Below are 24,564 nucleotides of genomic sequence, written 5' to 3' on the forward strand. Positions count from 1 at the left end.
TATGTTTCCATTGACAGAACTTTTGCAAAATGTTGTTTTGTTGGGTAGAATAAACCCAATTTTAAATTATAAATAAATCATCCTATGTAGACTTTTATCTTAAATGCACATGTTGGTGACTTCTTAACTATTATATTGGATCAAAACAAATAGTGTACTGTTTTCAAAGCAGCTTTTATGTCTCTCGTATCAAGGTAAGCCATTCTTTTACTGACAGTTGATGAAATGTTATGAGCAATTTGTCATACTCCTTAGTTTGAATATATTTATTACAGTGTGCTGTGTGTGGATTCTGCATGGACTATTTAAGGTACTTTATGTGAGGACCACCCTTGAAAATTACTCAGAAGTTAAAGTTAGTCCAGAATGCAGTAACAGGAATAATAATGGGCATATCCTGTCTTTTCCATGTAGCACCACTCCTTTGCACTGTTCTGGCTTTTGGATGTGCAATTCAAAATAAAATTTGTCACCTATGAAGCCCTTTCTGATTTAGATCCTGAATTCTTATTGAGTTGATGATTTTCAGTTGCTTCTCCCCATCCAGTAAGTTTAGACAAGATTAACTTGCTTAGATGTGGTTGGTACTCAGACAGACCTTCTCTGTAGGTCAGCGGTTCTCAACCTATGGGTCGCGACCCCATTTGGGGTCGATCGACCATTTCACGGGGGTCGCCAAGCAAGGCTGTCTGCCATTTTTCCCCCTTTTCCGGCGGGTGCCTTACCTCCCTTGAGCTGGGCCAGCTGGTGGTCAGCCTGTTCCGTCTCTGCCGCTTGCCAGCTACGCCTCGGCCGACACGGGGCGGAACCACGCATGCGCGGCGCTCCCGGGAAGGGAAAGTCCTCGACTTGCGACCGGTTGGGTAGTCCTCGTTTTACAACCGGTTTAGTCCTCGACTTACGACCGGTTTAGTCCTTGACTTACGACCGGTTTAGTCCTTGACTTACGACCGGTTTAGTCCTTGACTTACGACCGGTTGGGGGTCGCGGCATTAAAAAGGTTGAGAACCACTGCTGTAGGTGAACCTCCTCCCTTAAAGAGCATTCCCTCTGAAGTTTCACCATGTTGTACTTCCACAAAGCCTTGGAAACGGATTATGTAGTATCTGCGGCATAGCAGCAGTCATTCTTGAATAATACTTTCTCATTTTTAAATTATTTCATAACATAATGATTAACTCTGGAGTACTGTATATAACATATTGCTGTAAGTCAAATTTAAAAGATTGGGATGGCTACTTGTACTGGATGATCTTTAAACTGATTAAAATTTTACAGGAAAATTAACTTCTGAATGATATACATGTACTGTAAGATCTAGTTCTGGCAAATTCAGGTGCAGCCAACCTGATGCTAGCCCAGTTTGTTACATAACAAGAAACAGATGGAAATTGTTTTTCCTTCCAAAAAAGAAAAGCTTCAAGCTTTTGGCATACTTTAGATGGGAGAAAACAAAAAACAAAATAATTTGGATTTTGATACCACTATAAATAACATTTACATTTTATTGTAGCCATTACTATAAACAATAGCTTCATTTATTTTTTTGCATTTAACGTTTCAGAGATAATTCATATTAGAGTGCCACTTTCATTTCTAGTATTTGCTGGTGAAATCCTGAGAATTTATTTTATATTATAAGTGGATTTATCATCAGTCAGTAGACTATTATCTTTAGTACAATATTGCAGTAATATATTGTATATGATTCTTGTAAACCTCCAATAAATATTGCAGATTGTGAAATATGCAAATTTAATAAATAGTATTTCTAACAAACCTGAAAAATAAAGAGAAATGCCTGTATTCACAGAATTTTGGCTAATCCATTAATTACAGTATTTTAAAACTTTTGACAGTATGTACTTTTTAACTGAATTAATGTAGAGAGGTACAGAAAGAAAATAAGACAAAAAATAGTTAGATATAATGTCAAATAAATAAAAATAAGATGGCTTCCAGAGTATAAAATAAGCTGCCCAGAGTCACCATGAGTAAGTTAGATGGCCATATAAATTTTCTTAATAAATAAATAAAATAAAAATGAAATATTCAGCAGTTGACAAGGGTCAGTTTTAAAAAAATGTATAATGCAGATGAGAAATCAAATGTGTTCACTGTTTCTTGCTTATAAAGGTTAATAGCAGAAATACTTTTGCACATAGTCTATATATTAAGGAATCAGAATGAGGTGTTTAAAATTTAATAAGGAAGCTTAAAAGAGCATTTTCTGAAAAGTCTGACGAAAATAACTTTGTTGTCAACTTCCTACTATAAAGTACTGGTTATTTTTAGCATGTTACTCAGGTGGCAAAGGTGAATATTGGCACCAATTATTCTATATTTGGCTTACAATGACTCCCTCCATTATTATATCAGTTTACGAGAGAGTGTTTATATCATAAATTACTCTTTAAAAATTACGTTGCAGAGAAGCATTTATCATTAGTTTGTATGAGCCACCAAAACAAATAGATTAGTTTCATTTTCTAAAATTAGATCAGAGTATAATAAAAGCATTTCAGATTAAACTTTGTGTATCTGTAGGGAACACAAACATGGATATCAGGAATAGATTTGCCCTTTTTCACTTCTTTCTTCTTCCAGCCATAACTTTCTGTGAAGTTTGAGTGAGGTGGATAATGATTGTTTCTGACTTTCATATCTGCAGCAGTGAGGCTGGAAAAGCCTCTCTGCATGAGGAGGGATAATGGAAAAAAATTCCTGTCAGCAGACTCTTGGTCTCTGTGAGTTTTAATCCAGAATTATCGGAAACACTTTCTTAATTTCTTATGAGTAAATATGCAATGAAGCATTTTAACCTTGGGAAGAAATGTTATTCATTATCTTCAAGAGTGTTTTTACCATTATGCTTGTCTGTGTTAAATGGTATTTTATTGTCTTCAGGTAGACAAATTCTTTGAATGTGTTATAATTTGTTGAAGAATAGGTTTTAAGGTTTTTAGTGTATCCGTTGTATTATAGCTTTGTGTATATGAGAGCCACTTGTGACCTTCCTGAGGCAACAGAACCAATTTGGATGGTCCAACTCTGGTGACTAATGGAATCCAATTGTTTCCAGGAGCACTTAGGAAACTAATTGTATCTCATCTCTGGCAGATAGTTCAGTTTACTGCTTGGCAAACCACTGGCAATGGAGGCAAGCTGGGCACTGAATTAAATCTTCCCAAGTTGTCTCTTTCTAGGAGTCAATCCTTAGAATATATATTCTGTATCAACATGGTAATGCACTGATATTATTCCTATCGATATCAGCTCCAAACCTTTGATATTACTGAAATTGAAATGTGCTCAAGGGAACAAATTCAACCTTTGAAAAATAACTTCTTGTGACCGTCCAAATAGTGATGATAAGATTTTTCCTTCCTCATACTTCTCAAATGTCTCTTAACTTTCTCTCATCTTCAAAATTATTTTGGCTATAACACTGTCAAGATAGTATATTGTAGAGACCCACACAAATACATACACATATGCGTGTACCACCCTCCCACACACACACACACACACACACACTTCAATAGAAAGCTAATACATAGCTGGAGAGCAAACTTAACACTATCAGGCCATAATTGTAAGCCTGGAATAGTGCTGTTTTTCTATTTTAACAAAATAATCTATGCTATCCATGCTCAGTAAATACAGTTGAACATCCTTTTTAAATCCCATTCCTCTTCCCCAAACCATATAACAGCCCTGGTGGCGCAGTGGTTAGAATGCAATATTGCAGGCTAACTCTGCCCGCAGACTGGAGTTTGATCCTGATGGGATTTGAGTTTGACTCAGTTTTCCATCCTTCCAAGGTCAGTAAAATGGGGGCCCAGATTGTTGGGGGCAATATGCTGACTGTGTAGACTGCTTAGAGAGGGCTGTATAAAGCACTATGAAGCGGCATATAAGTCTTACGTGCTATTGCTATATTAAAAAATGTAGGAATATCAAACCAGATAATATGATAATAGGCAATCCCATAGCAAAGGTGTAATTATTCCAGTTGCCATTTTGTCCTTGCAGCATAACAAAGTTGACAGCTTTTTCTTTAACCTTCTCTGTGGTGTCTGGAAAAAAAAGGGTTGAGGCTTGATCTTATTTTAAATCATAAAAAACATAAATAATATGTAAAACATTTAACCATTGCTTTGCTAATAAGGAGGTCTAAAATCTTGTCCTCCTGTGGCTCTTTTCTGACCTTATATTTCTCCTGGGCCTCCCTCTCTCCTGCTCCTATTACCATATATGAATTAGAGACAGTAACATGTATTTTCTGATATCAGTAAGACAATACAGGTATTCCTTGTTAATGATAATTTGTTCAGTGACCATTTGAAGTTATAACGGTGCTGAACAAGTGGGAACCAGTCCCCAAAGCTGCATCCATTCCAGCACCCCAGTTATCTGATTATGATCTGGGCACTTGGCAACTGGCTCACAATTAAGACAGTTGCAGCATCCCACTCTCACGCAAACACCATTCATAACATTTTTCACTTGAGATCACAGTTTACGACCTGCATTACTTAGTGATGGAAATTCTGTTCCCAGTTCTGTTCCCAGTTACTTGATTTGCAATATTATATACTTTGCTTTTCTATAATCCTGTAAGCCCCTTGGCATGGGCCATGGCTCCCGTTACAGTTGTTTAAAAAGCAGTTTGGTCAAACATAGTGGCAGTTGAAAATTGTATACAAGTAGTGTTCGACTTACAATCATTCATTTAGTGACTGAAGTTCCAGTGGCACTAAAAAAAAGTGACTTGTGGTTTTTTTGGGGGAGGGGTTGCATTTATGACCTTTGCAGTATCCCCATGGTCACATGATCAAAATTCAAATGCTTGGCAACTGGTTCACATTTATGACAGTTGCAGTGTCCCAGGGTCATGTGATCATATTTTGCAACCAAAAGATGTGTTGAGCTCAATTTTGGTCGTAAGTCGAGGGCTACCAGTATAAGTGTGATAAGCTTGAATACCAGATCTTCATAATTTATTTTGGATCTAGAAATATGTAATCCAGGATATTTTTTTTAATTATTGTTGATTAAATGTTCTAACAACTCTATGCATTTTAATTAGTCTAGCCCTACCAAAGACTACCCAAGTATTTTATATGGGTGGTTTATACTTTTTTCTATTTTAATGCTGGATTAGTTAATGGCTAAAAGTTTAATCAAATTTTAGATCCTCTATAAGGTTGTCATGCTACTCTAACTAAGGATAATTCTTATACCTGGAAAATATTACGAGCTTTATAGAGTTTAATTGGATGAATTGTAATGACTTTAAATCCCTCATAATAAAAATATATTTTTTGCTCAGTTGCATACCAGACCTGTTTTCGTATCTTGACCTTTAGTTCATTCGTTAGATAGTTGCAACATAGTTTCTGTTGCAAGATACAATCAAGTTCTAATAACATTATCAAGTACTCCTAAGGAAAACGAAGTGTGGTTCCTCTAAAATAGTATTTAAATATATCAGTATTAAAAGAAATTTATAAAACAGATGAAGCAAGGCTTCAGATATCATTTTACTATTATTATTTTTTTTTTGCAAAATCCTGAGGGTTCTCAGGGCTGCTGTCCCAGAAACAGGCAGATGGGAAGTCTCTACTTGGGACGCTAGGCCTTAGGGATCATTTGGGATTGCTGTTGTTGACCAGCCTCCCTACTGTTTTTCTACCTGTGCTGTGTTCTCTAGGTTGCCATCTGCGGTCTCCAGGTTTATGGCCCTAGGGACTTCAACACATCCTCCCTAGGTACAGATTCAGAGGCACTTTTTGAATTCGTACCCGCCATGGCAGCCATGGCAACCAGCAACTTAATTTATAGCAGATCTGACTCATTGGGGGAAGTTGCAGAAGTGTCACGCACTAGACCTGGTTTTTGCTTGGAGTGGTGGTGATATGATTTGGAATTGTAGGACATTATCATCAAGGACAGAACCATATCTTAATGAAGACCATAAAATTCAAAATTCAGCTGCTCTGTTATATTATCCATTTATTTATATCCATAAATGGCTAAATTTATTTTTTGGTTCTGATATATTAAAAAGAACTGATATTTTCTCAATAATTTTTTGGATAGTGTGGAATACCAACTTCTGTTGTTTCTCTGGTATTTTTATTTCTACCTACCATCTGACCTTTCAAAACTTTAAATTATCTTCAAGCATCCTGAACTGATTATTCTTTTTAGCTATACTTTTCAATTCTAAGAAACTGCTTAAATATTAAAATGCATTGAATTTAATAATATCAAAGTCATTGTTCAACAAAAAATACTCCTTTTGCACCAGATGCTAAACATTTCAAAATAAATTCTTCATTGCTTTGTTTTGCATGTAGGAGCTTCCCAGTCATTCCAAGACACCTTAATTTATTATATCTAGAAATATTATGCATCAGTTGAAACCAGAATATTTATCTAATAAATGGAGGGCAGCTGAAGTCACCTATTATTACTATATTGTCTCCTATTTCAATTGCTTTTCAAGATTGCAGAGTATATTCTCACTATATTACTTTGGCGGTTAGTCATGTATATATGTTTTGATCTTAAAAGGCAATATTTTCTACCAATCAAAAAATGCAGCAATACGTATTATTATGGCATAGACTGTGATATATTGTAATACAGTAGTGAATTCATTAGTAAACCGGTGACTGTTGATAAATATAAGATTTTTTTCTTCTTAGTTTATATTTTAATTTTTATGTATCTTAAGGTTAAGATTGTTTTATTAGAAACAATAAAGATGAAAATAAAATAATTAAAAATATGTTTTGATCTTAGATTTAGGCAATCTTAACGAACTAACGTTCCATTTTATCAGTTATGGTGTTCTTTTACATTCTTTATTTGTTAAGGGATGGAAATCAATTGCCAACTGCTGTTTTTAAAAAAATGACAATAAATAACCTGCATACATATGTTTTATAGTTTTAATTTTCCTAAACTACAATACATGACAATTATAGGATAATATGGAATTTAACTTGTATAGTGAGGGAAAAAAGTATTTGATCCTCTGCTGATTTTGTACGTTTGCCCACTGACAAAAAAATGATCAATCTATAATTATAATGTTTATTATAGGCTTATTTTAACAGTGAGAGACAGAATAACAACAAAAAAAAAATACAGAAAAACGCATTTCAAAAAAGTTATAAATTGATTTGCATTTTAATGAGTGAAAGAAGTATTTGACCCCTTCGCAAACCATGACTTAGTACTTGGTGGCAAAACCCTTGTTGGCAATCATAGAGGTCACATGTTTCTTGTAGTTGGCCACCAGGTTTGCACACATTTCAGGAGAGATTTTGTCCCACTCCTCTTTGCATATCCTCTCCAAGTCATTAAGGTTTCGAGGTTGACGTTTGGCAGCTTGAACCTTCAGTTCCCTCCACGGATTTTCTATGGGATTAAGGTCTGGAGACTGGCTAGGCCACTCCAGGATCTTAATGTGCTTCTTCTTGAGCCACTCCTTTGTTGCCTTAGCTGTGTGTTTTGGGTCATTGCCATGCTGGAATACCCATCCATGACCCATTTTCAATGCCCTGGCTGAGGGAAGGAGGTTCTCACCCAAGATTTGATGGTACATGGCCCCATCCATCCTCCCTTTGATGCGGTGAAGTTGTCCTGTCCCCTTAGCAGAAAAACACCCCCAAAGCATGTTTCCACCTCCTTATTTGATGGTGGGGATGGTGTTCTTGGGGTTATAGGCAGCATTCCTCCTCCAAACATGGTGAGTTGTTGATGCCAAAGAGCTCGATTTTGGTCTCACTTGACCACAACACTTTCATCCAGTTTTCCTCTGAATCATTCAGATGTTCATTGGCAAACTTCAGACAGGCCTGTACATATGCTTTCTTGAGCAGGGGGACCTTGCGGGTGCTGCAGGATTTCAGTCCTTCACGGCATAGTGTGTTACCAATTGTTTTTTTGGTTACTATAGTCCCAGCTGCCTTGAGATCATTTACAAGGTCCTCCCATGTAGTTCTGGGCTGATTCCTCGCTGTTCTCATGATCATTGAAACTCCATAAGGTGAGATCTTGCATGGAGCCCCAGACCAAGAGAGATTGACAGTTATTTTGCGTTTCTTCAGTTTGCAAATAATTGCACCAACTGTTGTCACCTTCTCACCAAGCTGCTTGGCAATAGTCTTATAACCCATTCCAGCCTTGTGTAGGATGTCCCTGACATCCTTGAACAGCTCTTTTGTTTTGGCCATGGTGGAGAGTTTGGAATCTGATTGATTGATTGATTGATTGATTGCTTCTGTGGACAGGTATCTTTTATACAGGTAACAAACTGAGATTAGGAGCACTCACTTTAAGAGAGTGCTCCTAATTTTAGCTCATTACCTGTATAAAAGACCCCTGGGAGCCAGAAATCTTCTGATTGATAGTGGATCAAATACTTTTTTCACTCATTAAAATGCAAATCAATTTATAACTTTTTTGAAATGTGTTTTTCTGAATTTTTTGTTGTTATTCTGTCTCTCACTGTTAAAATAAACCCACCGTTAAAATTATAGACTGATCCTTTCTTTATCACTGGGCAAACGTACAAAATCAGCAGGGGATAAAATACTTTCCCCTCTCATTGTATATTGTCTTTTTTTTCCCTTTTGGGGCAAATGTTAAGATATCTGTCCATCTATCTATTACAATAAAAGGTAACCATTATATACCCAGCCATTCTCTTTTGATGTTTATAAATATGATAATAATGGAAAAGAAGGGAATCTATCATGAGCATTAACAGCTCTTGTGATATTCTCTCTTTTTATTTCTCCAACTATTTGACTGTTCTATCCTGATTTCCTAAACATTTAACAATAAGTTTGTAAAATGTTATGGGTAGGTAGTTACATCAGTAGATCTGTATAAGTAATTTATAATTTATTTTCAGATAGTTAACTCTCTTTAGCCTTGTTTTTAGACACCTCCAAGTGGCTAGATTGCTAGAAATACTGACGCACATATTTCTTTCTTTAGCAGGAATTAACTTTGCTTCTTCCTACTTACTCTAGAAGCCAAGTTGGCTCCTTATGAAATCCTTCATTCCAACTTCTGCCAAACATTTTTATTATAGCGATTGTTTAAAAATGACACTGGAATTTTAGCATGTATTGTTTGACGCCTCTGGAAAATGAGAGTAAAATAATTATTGAGATAGACCTTCCTACTAAATTGGGAGGAAAAGGTTATTGGAGGAGGAGGAAAAATTCCTTGACAAACTTTAGTTACATCAAATAATACAGATTGTAAAAAAGAATACCTGAAAACCGTCTGGTAAAGCTGCAATTTTATCAGTTGGAACTTCACATCACAAGAGCAAAACTCACTTGCCACTTTGGAGATAAAGACAGCAAGATCTAGTTGATATAAACATTTTGAAGTATTTTTAGATTAATTTCAGTGGACTTTTAATTTTCCTTTATAAATTTTGCTGTATCCTCTCATTTCGTTTTTCTGCTTTTCCAGGCATTAGATGGTCAGAATATTTATAATGCTTGCTGTACCTTGCGGATTGATTTTTCCAAATTGGTCAACTTGAATGTAAAGTATAATAATGATAAAAGTAGAGATTACACTCGTCCTGACCTTCCATCTGGTGATGGTCAACCAGCTTTGGATCCAGCTATTGCTGCTGCATTTGCAAAGGAGACTTCACTTCTAGGTATGATTTTTGTTTGTTCCTCTTTCTCAGTTGTTCGTATAATATATACCGTTGTGTTTTATATAATAGATGTCATTTGTGGCTTATGTACACACACATACACACAAGCACCCGAATGAGATTATTGAATTAATTGGTTCCTAAGAATAACTTTATTTGATTACTGTTCTCACCACTTTTTCTTTTCTTTCTTAAGCAATTACTTATTTATATCATTTCAAGTCTTTTCAATCTGAGTACCTGCTTCTGATATTCAGGTAATAAGTTCCCATTTTGGAAGGTACTTTTATTAATATTGCATTAATTCAATGCATCATCTAGAATCTGTTGAAATGAATGTTAATACATATCCTATTCCACATGGTCCCCTTTCCTTGTATTTTCATTGGCCAATTTATTGTCTGTGTATTATAAAATAGAATTGGCCATGAAAATTGGCCAGTTTTATTATCTATGGATGATTAAAAAAAACCTATAGGATAAAATAAGCACTCACTTTTTAATTAAATTATCTAATTCACTGAAAATCAAAACAAGAGTAATACTAAAGATGACTTTTCTTAGAAAAGAAAGTACCTAGATTTTATTTTTCCCTAATTCTTGATAGATTAGTGAAACAGACTGAAAATGAAATTTGGAAAGCGTTAATATTCCCTAGTGTTTTCGTTTAAAAAATGCACACATTTTAGTGGTACTTAGTTTATATTAATATTTGGGGATGGGGAGAACATCCTAGGATTATAGAGTGTAAGCTAGCAATGTCACCATGGTCAATCATGATGGAGTTACTAAATCATAAATCATGGGGTCAGGAATTATACATTCTTAAATCATAGGAATGCTCCATTCCGCATTTGTCATGTCCCACCCCAAATATGATACATTGTGTTTTAGAAAATACAGTATTCAGACAAAGTGGATACATCTAGAGAAGGGCATGCAAGGATGTATGAATAGGGAATCAGAAACTAAATTTTATAAGAAACGATTAAGGGAACTAAAAATGTTCCGCTTTAAGAAAAGAATACTAAGGTAGAATATAATAGTACTCGTTAAGAATTTGAAGGGATGTCACATAGAAGACAACCACCGCCTGTTGTCTGTCATCCCAGAGTACATAGCAAAGCAGGTTCTAATTGCATGTTAAGAAAAATCTCCTGAGAATAAGAGCAATTCAACAAAGAGTCAGTTATTTAGAGAGATAATGGGCTGTCTTTTTGTGGTTGTGTTCAAGTGGTAGCATAGCCATATATTAGAAACTTTTATTAATTTTAATTCCTGCACTAAATGAAAGGTTTAATTCAATAGTCTAAATTGTCATTTTCAATTCAGAATCTCTGAACTATAATAAAATCATATTCTCACAGTGATATAATCCAGAGATGATACAGATGATGCTGTACTGCTGGTGTAGTGCATATGAACTGAGATAGCACACACTTTGAATGAGGAAGTACATATATCAATAAATAATATTAGCAATTTTATAGTAACTTGTACCAAAATATCTTATATTAGGGATCACAAAGGTCTTACAGACTTGCAACTATTTTAGAGCCTGTAAGTGAAAACAAAAGTTCAAGTTCACTCTGACTCTTATCAAATTAGCAAGCTAATTTTAGGCTCTCCAGTTAAATATTGGCATAAAAAATCTAATTGAATAGATTATTTTCAGTTCATGTGATACAGGGCAAATTCGTTGGTCACAAAAATAAAGAAAAAATCTTAGTGCTGCCTTTTCCTTTCCTTTTCTGTCCTTTGGAACTGCTGTTCCTGGTATTGAAGACATAACTGTTTGAAAAAAACAGCTTTCATACTAAAGATGCATATCATTTATTGATATGAACTGGGCCTTACATAATTGAATAGATAAGTTTATCTTATCCAGACCTCCTGTAGAAATCTTTTCCAGTCTAGCAATCTGAAGAGCTTCTTTATTAGAAATGGGGAAGATTTATGTAGGAGACCAAAGCACCTTTAAGTATAAGCTTCTTGTCTAGCTTATAATTAAAACTATTAAATAAAAAGAATAAAAATTAACAATGCTAAATACTAATATCAACTATTAGACACGTTGAAATGGCTAATGTGATTTTCTCCTACAATTTTAATAGAATTGATCAGGTAAGTTTCTGTGGAGATGGGACTCCAGATGTAAGATGTCCTGATGAGAAAGCTTTCTGTCTGATCATCAGCCACAGAGCATATCACAGAGAAAGTGATAACATTTGTACAGAACTGTGTGGCATTTGACAAATACTTCAGGTAGTTAAGCAAATCCTCCAGATACCTGTTAGGAATAACAGCACTTCAAAATGAATTAGCAATCAGGAAGTTCTAGTCTTGTATTGTTGACTAGACTGCTTTTTGTATTGTTGTTTCCAAAAAGATTTTAAAGTTTTGTGTTCCTGAAAGAGATGAGAGCTATGTTACTTGTTTCCTTCTTCCTTCTGCTTCTCTGTCAGTTGTATATGTGGTTGGGATAGGAGAATCTCATTGCTTACAATCATTCAAATCCGGTCAGTATCTTCATTGGAGCAATAAGTTGTATTGTCAAAAGGCAATTAAATATACTTTTTGCTTTGTGCTGATAAATATTGCTTCAAGGGAAAACACAGTAAACTGTGAGTATGGCTATAGGTTATTCTGCATGAAATCTAATTATGTTTATTGCATTTATTTGTCAAAACCTGTTTAATATAAAAGCAAAAATGGTCTTTTGATGAGTATGTCAGTATACATGAACCCTGTACATTGATCTTTCCAGCCATCTGAGGTTTAACATTAATGATACTGAAGTAAATAAACAAAATGGTTAGGAGCTGTGTTATCCATATCTGCTCTTTTCTAATACAAACTTTGGAGCCAAAACGAGCATCGCTGTCCTTGCAGAACTTAATTTTTTGAGATTTGTAATGCATGTAAGGTATATGTAGCTCATACTATTTCTGATTTTCAGATTAAAACTGTAAATGTTACCCCATGGTCTTTGTTCATATATACGTATATGGTCTGTTCTTTCATTTACTGTAAATTGGATACAATTTCAATATGCTTTTATGTTTTTGTAGGAAAAAAAAATCTCTTCAACAAATAGAAAAGCTTGCTTTCTAATGTTTTGTCAGGAAGAGTTCTTGATTCCTTTACTGACATACATTTTGTACTTTATGGAAGAAAATTGCACGGAAGAAAACTGTGAAACTGTACTCCTTCTCTGCTTGGAGCTTAAGAACAATAACATTTTAATAGTGCCATAATTTAGCCTTGAGGGAAAAAAGTGTTTAAAAGTTTCCACATTCAGAACTAAAAGTAAATTGAAATCGTTGCAAGGTGCATTTGGATACTTTTATCACTAGAAATCCCATTTTACATAATTTTTACATAAGCTTCTTATCAAATTGCTGTGAGAGTCCATATAGTGCAGGTAATGTTTAGCTGAAAGAAAGAATTACTATTGAATCTGCCTTGAGTAAGTGATTTGGAAATTATACATGTAGGACAAGAATATCTTTTTTATTAGGACTATAGAATTATAGGATAAATAAGCATTTGATCTATTAGTGTAGACAAATAAATTATACCATTTTTCTGATGAGTTGAGATTCTTCTGTGTAATTAGGCAAAAGAAATTCACAGGGCTCAGTAATAAAAAATTAGAGAGATAGTAAAAATCATTTAACAATTGACATTTACTTCCACGGGAGGATAGAACTGTACCATTAGGGATTGAATTACAAAAGTAGCTAAAGATTACAGTTTTGAACAAGTTACAAAAAACTCATTAATTATCACTTAACCAGCTATTTTAATAATGCCTCCTTCCCAATGCACTCAACATCGACTGTATGCATTTGTTGCCACGATTTTTCATGATGCTTTATGACCTAATAGGTTTTAATTTTTTAATCTGTTTTCCTCAGTGACTTTTATTATCTAAGTCTCTGCTCAAATCTGCCCTGAGATCCTATTTAGAGATAGAAGGGCATCCTGATGAAGCTTAACCCTCCCATCTAATTTTGGAGATGGGATTGTTTTATGTTAATCTAGTAAGTTGCTATGCTTGAGCTGGAAAAGTTCTATTTCAGGATCAGAGCTTTTGTTGATTTAGGTTTAGGTGAGGGTAGATAACAAAAACCACCCCCAGAAACAATGAGAAGCGGAGGTCAACATAATAATAATAAAGTTGGAAGGGACCTTGGAGGTCATCAAGTCCAACCCCCTGCTCAGGCAGGTAACCCTATACCATTTCGGACAAATGGCTGTCCAGTTTCTTCTTAAAAACGTCCAGTGTTGGAGCATTCACTGCTTCTGGAGGCAGGTTGTTCCACTGGTTAATTGTTCTAACTGTCAGGAAGTTTCTCGTTAGTTCTAGGTTCTCCTTGATTAGTTTCCATCCGTTGCTTCTTGTCCTGCCTTCAGGCGCTTTGGAGAATAGCTTGACTCCCTAATGTAGACATAAATGTCTTCATAAATGTCTTCATAAATGTCTTCATAAATGTAGACATTTATGAAGTGAGAATATGAAGAGAAGGACGAGGGGGGACATGATAGCAGTGTTCCAATATCTCAGGGGCTGCTACAGAGAAGCTGTAGCAGCCCCTGAGATATTGGAACACTGCTATCATGTCCCCCCTCGTCCTTCTCTTCATGTTCTCACTTCATAAATGTCTACATGACCTGATACAATGTGCAGAAAACAGAGAGCCTGCCCATAAATTGGGGCAGGGACAGAAACTTTTTTCATCACTTTATATGCTTATGACCACAAGTGAGCCCCAAATTTCAGTTGCTAAGTAAAACAGTTGTTAAGTGGATTTTGCCCCGTTTTGTTACTTTTCTTGCCACAGTTGTTAAGTGGATCACTGCAATTGTTAAGTTAGTAACATGGTTGTTAAGTGAATCTGGCATCCCCATTGACTTTTGCTTGTCGCAAAAGGTGGTCACATGACCCTGGGACACCGCAACTGTCATAAATATGCCAAGCATCCAAATTTTGATCAGGTGGCCATGGGGATGCTGCAACAGTCATAAATGTGAAAAAAGTTCATAAGTCACTTTTTTCGGTGCTGTTGTAATTTCAAACGGTCACTAAACGACCTGTTAGTCTACCAAACTACAAACTGAATCTCAAGTTTGTAGTATAGAAAGTTAAGAATCTCCAGCAGATAACCTCTAGGAGTCACATACCTACTGAGTGTATTTAATGAAAAGAAAATTTGGTATTTTTGCCCTGTGGAAATCCCAACCAATTTAATAGTAGTAGTAGTAATAGTAGTAGTAGTAATAGTAGTAGTAGTAGTAGTAGTAAAAATAATAATAATAATAATAAAAATAATAATAATAACAGTTGGAAGGGACCTTGGAGGTCTTCTAATCCAACCCCCTGCTCAGGCAGAAACCCTATACCATTTCAGACAAATAGTAATACCATTTCAGACAAATTTAATATTACATTAAACTGATGAAGAAGAATCTTTGCTTTACACATGAGTTCATTTAGCTTTTAGGATTAGTGTCTACTAATATACCCAAAAGCAAAAAGGGAACAGAGATATTTAGGTAGATATTTCTAATTTCTTAATGAGTTCTTAACTTAATATCTTGAGCAAGAAAACATTGCCATTGTTAGCTTCCTCATTTTTTTCCAGAATATACAAAATAGTGATCTCATACGCATATTGTAAACAAACTTACAATAGTTTGTTTAATAACCATTTGAAGTTACAATGGCAGTGAAAAAAGTTATTTATGACAGTTTTCGCACTTACAACCATTGCAGCATCCCCATGGTCATATGATCAAAATTCACATGCTTGACAACTGACTCATCCTAGGTCATGTGGTCTCCTTCCGTGACCTTCTAACAAGCAAAGCCAATGGGGAAGCCAGATTCACTTAACAACCATGTTATTAACTTAACGGCTGTAGTGATTCACTTAACAACTGACAAGAAAGATCATAAAGTGGAGCAAAAATTCACTTAATGTCTTACTTAGCAACAGAACTTTTGGGCTCAATTGAGGTCGTAAGTTGAGGACTACCTTAATACAGACATGTCAAACTCGCGATGTCACGTGACGTATCGGAGCTTTTTTCCCATTGCCGGCAATGGGGTGGGCGCGGTTTCCTGGTGACGCATTGACACCCCTGCTGTAATAGGTTAAGTTGTTAAATCCCATTTTGAATGGAAAAAGAATTTTATTCATCAAGCATCACATGCAGAAAGTGAATTCCATTATCTGTTTCTTGACAAAGAGGAAGGACACTGCATATTAAAGTTATTATACCACCTTTTCCCCCAAAAGGTGGTATAATAACCACCTTATACCACCTTTTCCCCCAAAGAATTTTCCAGCCTAGTCAAAGCAGTTACACAAGTGGCATTTGAGACAGCTGGTATTTCTTTAGGTTTACTTGGATTGCTGGAAAAAATGTTCTATAAAGGCAAAGTCCGAAATCATGCTGTATCATTTTAGAATTGTCATATGCATGTGCAGAACAAAAGTAACAATCTTCTTTCTAGCTAGCAATGAGTACATATTTCATTAAGGCTAGCTGCTTGTCAAATATGCTGCTATGAGTAAAAATGTAGAGGTCTCCTTGTAGAGGTCTCCTTGTAGAGGTCTCCTTGTAGTAGCTCTTCTACTACAGAGCCGTGGTGGTGGAGGCTAAATTGCAGGCTAAATTCTGCCGACTGCCAGGCGTTCGATCTTCAGTGGCTCAAGGTTGACTCAGCCTTCCATCCTTCAAGTTGGTAAAAGTGCCCCCCAGATTGTTGAGGGCAATATGCTGACTCTGTAAACCACTTAGAGAGGGCTGTAAAGCACTGTGAAATGCTATTGCTATTACTACTATACTGCTACTATCTGTGAAATAAGGAGTTCAAAACCTACTGTTCACCAGAGTTTTTATATTGTTACTTCTGGCCAATGTGAAGATTCAACTTTCATTCTTTAGCTCCTTTCAGGTGTAAAGAATGATTTTGGCACCTTTTTTCAAGAGATCAACTCTTGGATCATTTTCTACCCCTACAGTACTCTCACTGAAGGATTATATGAACATTTGGTACTTCTTTCTTCATCCCATTTGGTGTCCAAGTATTGGAATTTAATGGTCATATTACTTGTCATAGTGGCATTATTGAAATAAGGTCTTTTTGTTAGGTTAATTTACTTTTGTTTGCTTTAGTCTGAGCCAGAGTTACATTTATAGGATGCAATAGACCAGCTTTGCAAATGTAATGCCCTCTGTGTATATTCCAAGAAACATGGCCCAGACAGTTTCATCATTCATCCTAGAGACTACTTGCTTGTTCCATGAACTTTCTGAAAGTATGATGATAAATAATAGATGTCCATGGGAAATTATAGGTTTTATTGAGTGTTCAGCTATGACATTTTGATATATTGATTTATATTCCTTCATTTAAGCATTATATCTAAAATCATGGTGGGCTACTGAATCTCATATTGTTCATTGGCCAAAGCAAGAACCTGTGCTGTATGGTGATCATCACATATTTAGTAAAGATTGTCACTGGATTTTAGCATTCTGTATCAGTGAAGGATTTGTGTAATTTGTGACATGCAAATCTCTGATTCAATCTTTATCCTGTATTATTAGTCAAATAACTGTATTTCTGCAATTATAGTCTTGGACCCAGATCCTCCAATCACTGAATTATATGGCCCATTTAACATTATGTAAATCTGCGATGAATGGATGGATGCGAGAGAGAAGTGAGAGTGATGGATTTATAAAAAAAATGTTGCTTATAAATCTACCCATGTTCAGACATTCTATCATGGTTCCAAAAAGATTTATTATGGATATTTTTGGATCTTTATACTAAGTGTGCATACTTCCTTTTCGTTTTCATGCATAGTCTTTCAACAATAATCATATGTAAGGATAACTTTCCATGGCTCTATTCTAATTGTCTGTCCATTAATCCCAGCAAAAAAAATTCTGGTATTAGTCAGATATTAAGTTTTTAAAATTCTTTACATCATTGTGTATATTTGAACCCAAAATTTTCTGGCTTTTTTTTACAAATCCACCACACATGATATAGTGACATTTTGTGTTGTCCACATTTCCAGTATAAATGTGAAGTAGCTTTATATATTCTACACAATTTTTCTGAAGTCATGTTCCAATCCATCAATAAACATCATTTTATTTCTTCTGTCTTAAAACAAATACTATATAACAAAAAGTAAATTTTACACTTTTTAATGACATATTTTCCCAGTTTATCAATACACTATGTCCAAAGTTCTTTATCATGCACTGTTTCATGAATTCTTTTGTTTAGAGTTGAATACATTTTATATATTTTAGTAATTACATGTTCAACTTTTTACAGAATTTAACTACAAATTCTGCCTTCTGCTTTTCAGTTCCAAATGTCATATTTACCGTAAATCTTTCTCTTGACTGTATATACGAAAACCATTGAAAACTAAATCCCTCTACAGGCAGATGTTCTTTTGATTTCATCTTATATTCTCCATGCTCTTGTTTTAAAAAAACTCTCAATAGTAGGTTTTTGCCTGCTGTTCTTTTTTTTCCTATAAAATGTTTCTTGTGCTAAGATCCCTGAAGGCATTTTGGGCACATTCTGGGTTTATATCCATTCCACATTCTCAGCGTGTGGGTTCTAATATAATTATTCTTAAGATCTACATTAACTTTACATTTATCATATAAAAAACCCATGCCACCCAAATCTCAGATTGTACTCTTTCTAATTTTAAAATTCTCTTATTTCTCAGGAGAATCTACTCTCATCCAAACCAAACAGCAGGTTGCAAAATGCAAACTCCAGTTAGGCGATTCCACTCCTCCTTTTTCCTTTACCTCTGTGCTGCCCCACTCCCTTCGCATGCAGACACACATGCAAAGCGAGAGTTCTAAAGGTGTTGATTCAACCTCTCCCCAAAAAAAACCCAGATCCCCAGAAAGCATTCTCAAGGTGTAGATTCGTATTCCAAGCTCAGCACGGCAAGACTCACTGGGTAAACCAAGTCCATCAGGCACACCCAAAGTCCAGGGAAACAGTCCACAAGTCAAACGGGCCAGGGTACACCGCACGAACACACAAGGCACGGAATTGGGCACTTTGCTCCAGTAAATCCTCGGGGCGGGATTAAGTACGTGACACCAGTGCGGCCCTTCACGACAGGTGAGGTTGCCTTCTCACAAGTAGTCTAGCTGTCCAGCACTGTGCCTGTCTCCTCTCTGCCCTACATGTCCTCAGATCAGGAGGAGGTGTGGACTCCACCTCCTCCTCATCGCTAATGGGTAGCAGCTGCTCCCAGTCCTCACCTGGTGCCTCCTGGCCAATTCGCTGCAGCTCACCTCACTCAGTCTCAGCCTGTCGCTCATCCAATCAATCCAGCTGAGGCTGCTCCATCAGGTTAGCACTCTCTGAGCCCCATTCCAGACCATCACTCAGCTCCGTGCTTTTCTCTGCCGACTCAAACTCATCCTCCCCCTCCAAACTCTCGTCTGGAGAAGGGTCCAGGGACGGATCCATGACAGTATCTTGGAGTATTTTATATTTAACCTTTGGTTGTTGTTGTTTTTTTACATTGCCATACAAACGTGGATATAATTTTCTGCCATTGTTTAAATGATATATAAGATGTCAGAACATGTGGTGTTTGAAACAAAAACATCATTCTTGGCAAAGGATTCATCTTTATGACAGGAATTTTATAAACCAAAATTACAACAATGATAATTGTAATGTTATCTTATTAAAAACTCTTAGCATCCATATGGAAGCTTGCATCATAATTTGAGGAAGGAGGTGTTGCTTTTAAATTGGGGGAGGGAGTAGGCCATGATACCCTAGTCTAGTAATACTAGGTACAGGTAGTGTACCTAATCCATTATCACAAGACTTTGATACTGTTTGCAAGTAATTTTTCCACTCAATACCAAAGGATACACAGCACAGGGACATTTTTATATTAATCTCTGCAATATTGAATCATAGTTTTACAAGGTACTAATACAGATTGATTTCACACTTAGGACAGATAATTGTGAATAAACTATTCTGGAGAAATATTGTCATGGAATATAGTTTGTACCCTTACATAGAGGATTTTTCTTTAGATGGCATTGTGCCAGGACAATGGCAATGATGACTTCAAAATTAGGAAGAGTGATTGTCTGTGTCCGTTGTAGAGTTTCATCCTTCTATGGCTGTGTGCTTTCCATCACTTCTAGTAGATAATTTGCAGTATATTAGAGGCAACGTGCAGATTAAGAAATTAACTTTATTAAATTCCAAGGAATAATGAAATACAAAAATGCATCCTCTTTTTAGTAACGTCTTTTCCCTTTGTTACTTTTTTCCTATAGAATATGTAGGTAAAAATGCTTCAAACCCAAATCGATGTAGAGGTTTTTTCTCCCCTTTGCTAGAAGGAATTTTAAAAAAAAAAGTCTTAACCCAGAACCTGTTGTAAAAGAAATAACATCATTTGCTTCGATTTATATTAGTCAGTCGAAGAGCATGCTGGCTGGATGATTCTGCAAGTCGAAGTCCACACATCTTATAGATGCCAAGGTTGAGAACACTGCCATAGAGTCTGCTTTATCATAAAGAATTGGTTTCAGCAATGGGAGCATTAATTAGGCTATATTGGAGCGACTTGTGTGTGTTTCGTAAAATATGCTTTATTTTAAAATTAGGGCTTCCTGTTGCAGCTGTTCCAGGAGCGCTGAGTCCTTTGGGGATTCCAAATGCTGCGGCGGCAGCAGCGGCAGCAGCTGGCCGTGTGGGTATGCCTGGAGTTTCAACTGGTGGCAATACAGTCCTTTTGGTTAGCAATTTAAATGAAGAGGTTAGTGTATCTACTCTCTCCTCAGCCTTCTTTTTTCTCTGATCATGCTTCATTCTTTTTCAAATTCTTATGTACACTTCTTATTTTGAGCTTGCTTCCATATCTTAAGATCGACTTTTTATTTATTCATGTTACTTCAGATTGCGTTATGGCTAGATTCCAATATGTCACGTACTGTTAAAATACTTTTGATTTTGGAGGTAGCTAGCCTTTTTAAAATAATCCTTTCCTGCTTGGCTACCATGTTTCATTTAAAACATTAGAGAGAGTAAACATTGCATGTTCTGGATAATTATTTTTTTTAGCTTATTTTTGTAACCGTGCGTTCCATTTTGAAACGTAGAATTTAATAAAACTGCTATTTTTCTGTTATAGTTGTTCCTTTGCTTATTCATTTCATGCTTACACATCTCTGCTCTTTTTGTTGTATTAATGTATGTGAACAACTCTAACAAATTTTTCTTTGAAGGTTCCTCCCAACGATCTTGATGCAGCACTCTTCAATCTCTCTTAGTAATTTTTCTTTTCTTTTGCAGTTGCTATTCATTTTGTCTCCTTTTTAGAAAACCTTTGTTTTATTATTTCGTCAACTCTGAAGTCTTAAGTTACTTTTAGTTTTTCATTTTATTGCCTTGGATCTTTACTTTGACTTGCTGTGGAAGCTGGTATGAAATGTGGGATAGTTTGTATTGGTTTGTCTTATTTTGACTATGTGTTCCATTTGACTGGCCTCTGTTTTAATATTGAACCATTATACTTCTCTCATTTTTGTCATTCATAGTCTTGCGTGTTAAAATGCTTGAATCAGAGTGCCATTTCAAAGACTTCTCCCTGCATTTCATAACCAGACATGCTTATGCAGTTAAAGTTTAGAGGATTTTTTTTTTAAGTTTCTATTGCATGTTTTTTCATGTTCAATTGAAATGTAATTTACTGTATGATATGGATGTACTTTACCCATATTTTGTCTTGGGTGACTACATTTTACTCAGTTTTTCTTGTACAATACATAAACCAACCATTTTCTGACCAAATTCCTGCATTTCCTATGTACTGACCTATATTTTATTTTTTTTTTGTTCCCCAATTCCTTATTTTTCTTCTGCATTGCTGTTTCCCTTCCCCATTTCATCCTTCTCCCTGTGTACTCACCTACCCTTTCCCCGTCTCTTCCCAAATTCCCACACCCTCCCCTATCCTATCCTTTGCATTCCTTGTCTACACCCCTGTCTCCATCCCCTATGTTCATGCTTCTGTGCTTGAACAAAATGTTCCTCGGACCAACTTGCCCCAATTAACCGCCTTGAACCATGATCCATGACCACCTCACCATTCTGCGGGAACCACCCTTCGTTATGGATGATCTGTTCATCTCCGCTCTTCCTCGACTCTTCTCTCTTCTTGTCTTATGCTGCTTGCTCTTCTCTCCTTCTAAAGATGGTTACGCCCCAAAGTCTGTTTACCCTCTTCGGTATGTTATCGTTAGCACTATACTTTTATTATTGATTTAATTATTTGTTTCACCTTAATTCTTATTTATAGCTAGCACTTTGGCTTAAAGTTGAATAGTAAATCTTTTGCTATTTTTCTTTTGCTATTTTTAAACTCCATAGATGCAAACTTTTCTTTTAATGCATGTGATTTTATTTTGCATGGTCTTTTATTTAAAACCATTCTCATAGCTTTGAGGGTATATCAAAAAATGTCTTCCTTTTTTCAAAATCCACCTATTCAAAATCTTGTTCTTCTTATTCATTTGTGTGAATGCTGGAAGAAGTGAAAGATCTGTCCGAATGTTTCATTGATGTTTCAAAGTATTCTATTTAGCTATATTTAAAATACTATTTCTTTTGGGTTACTTTTCTAATCCTAAAAAGGTGTTTATGGGGATGTACAACGAGTGAAGATTTTATACAATAAGAAAGACAGTGCTCTTATACAGATGGCTGATGGAAACCAGTCACAGCTTGGTGAGATTGTTTTTTTTCTTCTTCCATGTATCATTTCTTGGCTTTCAGTATTTCTTAAAATGTCTTCCCAAAATTATTTGGGAAACTGTTCATATTTCACAATTTATAAAACCGCAGGATTTCTGTAGGGGTGAATAAAGTCTGTAAAGTTGCCTGATATGTTCTAAGGACAGATAATTATTTTCTGAACATGAGGCCTTTCAATCAGACACTACAATATCAGGATTCAAATTTATTTTTCAGTGAGTGCAGCTACAGGTGTTTTTTTTTTCTGGATCCTTGGTTTTTTAGATCTCAACCCTCCGTACCCGTGAGATAATTTATTAATTGCATAGTTGTACCTGTGATGGGTGGATAGTAAATAACAGAATATTGCAGATTCATGCTCTTTTCTTCCAAAGTTGCATTAAAAATAATATCTTTAAGGAAGGGAAGGAGACTAACTTGCCTACTTATGTTAAATATTATCTTATTTATAAGAAATGGAAGAAATGTACGTGGCACATTATGTAATTCTTTTAGATTCTGCCCACCTTATAAAAATGCACCATTGTTTACTGCCTGAATAAAAAAAAGTTCTGCTGAAACATGTCTTTGTAGATTTGTATCATAAAATTGATCTGCCTAATTACTGGTAATAATTAAATCATCCCAATTTGTATATTAAACAAGCCATTATTTTCCTTTGTTTTTCCTTTTGCTATACTGAATACACAGTGATGAGAATGGAACTTAAAAATTAGTTTTAATTTTAAGTAGATAACAGTAGAAATTCAGTGAGAAAGAGTTCGAGACAGCCCTGGGAAATTTGAAATGGAAATGATAAGAAATGGCAACCTTCTTGCCTGCAGGATCTTGCTTATTCAGTGCCCTTTCCAAATAGGAAGGCCAGGCTTCTTTGTTAATCTCTTTTCAGTACCTGGCATTTTAAGATACTCCCTTTTTTCCAAGGATTTCTATACTATGCTACTCAGATTGAGATTAGATGTCTACTCTGCACTGGAATGGTAAATAGTACATTTATTTATTTATTTATTTTAGATTTCATGGGTGGTCTAGACCAGGGGTAGGCAACCTTGGCTCTTTTATGACTCGTGGACTTCAACTCCCAGAATTCCTGAGCCAGCATGGCTCAGCTTGGAAATCTCTCCCTGTCCCCTCAGCATGGCTGGCTCAGGAATTCTGGGAGTTGAAGTCCACGAGTCATAGAAGAGCCAAGGTTGCCTACTCCTGGTCTCGACACATGAAAATAAATGAATAAACAAATAAAATGTAGTATGCTTTATTTCTCATGCTATTTTTTATTATTTAGATTGTTTTTCTGTTGTTTTTTTTAAAGTTTTAAAAAAAACTTCTTTGAGAAACCTGCAGTACTTCAAATAACTTTGATATTGGGTAGATAAAGAAAAAAAATACATCTTTTTTCATTTCTTCATTTAATAAAACCAATTGCCATCAGAGGCTCTTTTTAAAACAATAAATATATCAAAACGTTGTATTGTTAAATTGATATAAGGGCCGAAGCAAATAATCTTTGTTATTTCTCTTTAGCTATGAGCCATCTTAACGGGCAGAAAATGTATGGCAAGATTATTCGTGTTACTCTTTCCAAGCATCAAACAGTTCAGCTACCTCGAGAAGGTCTCGATGACCAAGGATTAACAAAAGATTTTGGCAATTCACCTCTTCACCGTTTCAAGAAGCCTGGTTCAAAAAACTTTCAAAATATTTTTCCTCCCTCTGCAACTCTTCATTTATCTAATATTCCGTAAGTCTTGGCTAAGCAACTTCGTTGAAAAATTCATGTACAAGCCAAAATTCATGTACAAGCCGTACGGGTCTGGATGGGAAGGAACAGACTCAGACTCAACCCTTCCAAGACCGAGTGGCTGTGGCTGCCGGCGCCCCGGCATAGTCAGTTGGTTCCATCGCTGTCTATAGGGGGCGAATTTTTGGCCCCCTCAGAGAGGGCGCGCAATCTGGGAGTCCTCCTGGATCCACGGCTGACACTAGAAGATCATTTGTC

The 24,564-nt window shown here is 35.8% G+C and overlaps 1 protein-coding gene across 1 annotated transcript in view; it reads left to right on the plus strand.

The window, feature by feature from the left end:
* PTBP2 (polypyrimidine tract binding protein 2) overlaps positions 1–24,564 on the plus strand; it is a gene marked incomplete in the record, with an annotated part of 70,157 nt that overhangs the window by 43,263 nt on the left and 2,330 nt on the right. Inside the window, 5 exon segments of the mRNA XM_015812568.1 lie at positions 9,511–9,706; positions 20,417–20,568; positions 22,006–22,039; positions 22,446–22,538; positions 24,090–24,306. Of these exon segments, the coding sequence (XP_015668054.1) occupies positions 9,511–9,706; positions 20,417–20,568; positions 22,006–22,039; positions 22,446–22,538; positions 24,090–24,306 (692 nt within the window).

The sequence above is a fragment of the Protobothrops mucrosquamatus genome, unplaced genomic scaffold (genome assembly GCF_001527695.2).
Source record: "Protobothrops mucrosquamatus isolate PMUCROS unplaced genomic scaffold, P.Mucros_1.0 scaffold96, whole genome shotgun sequence".
NCBI classification, from domain to species: domain Eukaryota; kingdom Metazoa; phylum Chordata; class Lepidosauria; order Squamata; family Viperidae; genus Protobothrops; species Protobothrops mucrosquamatus.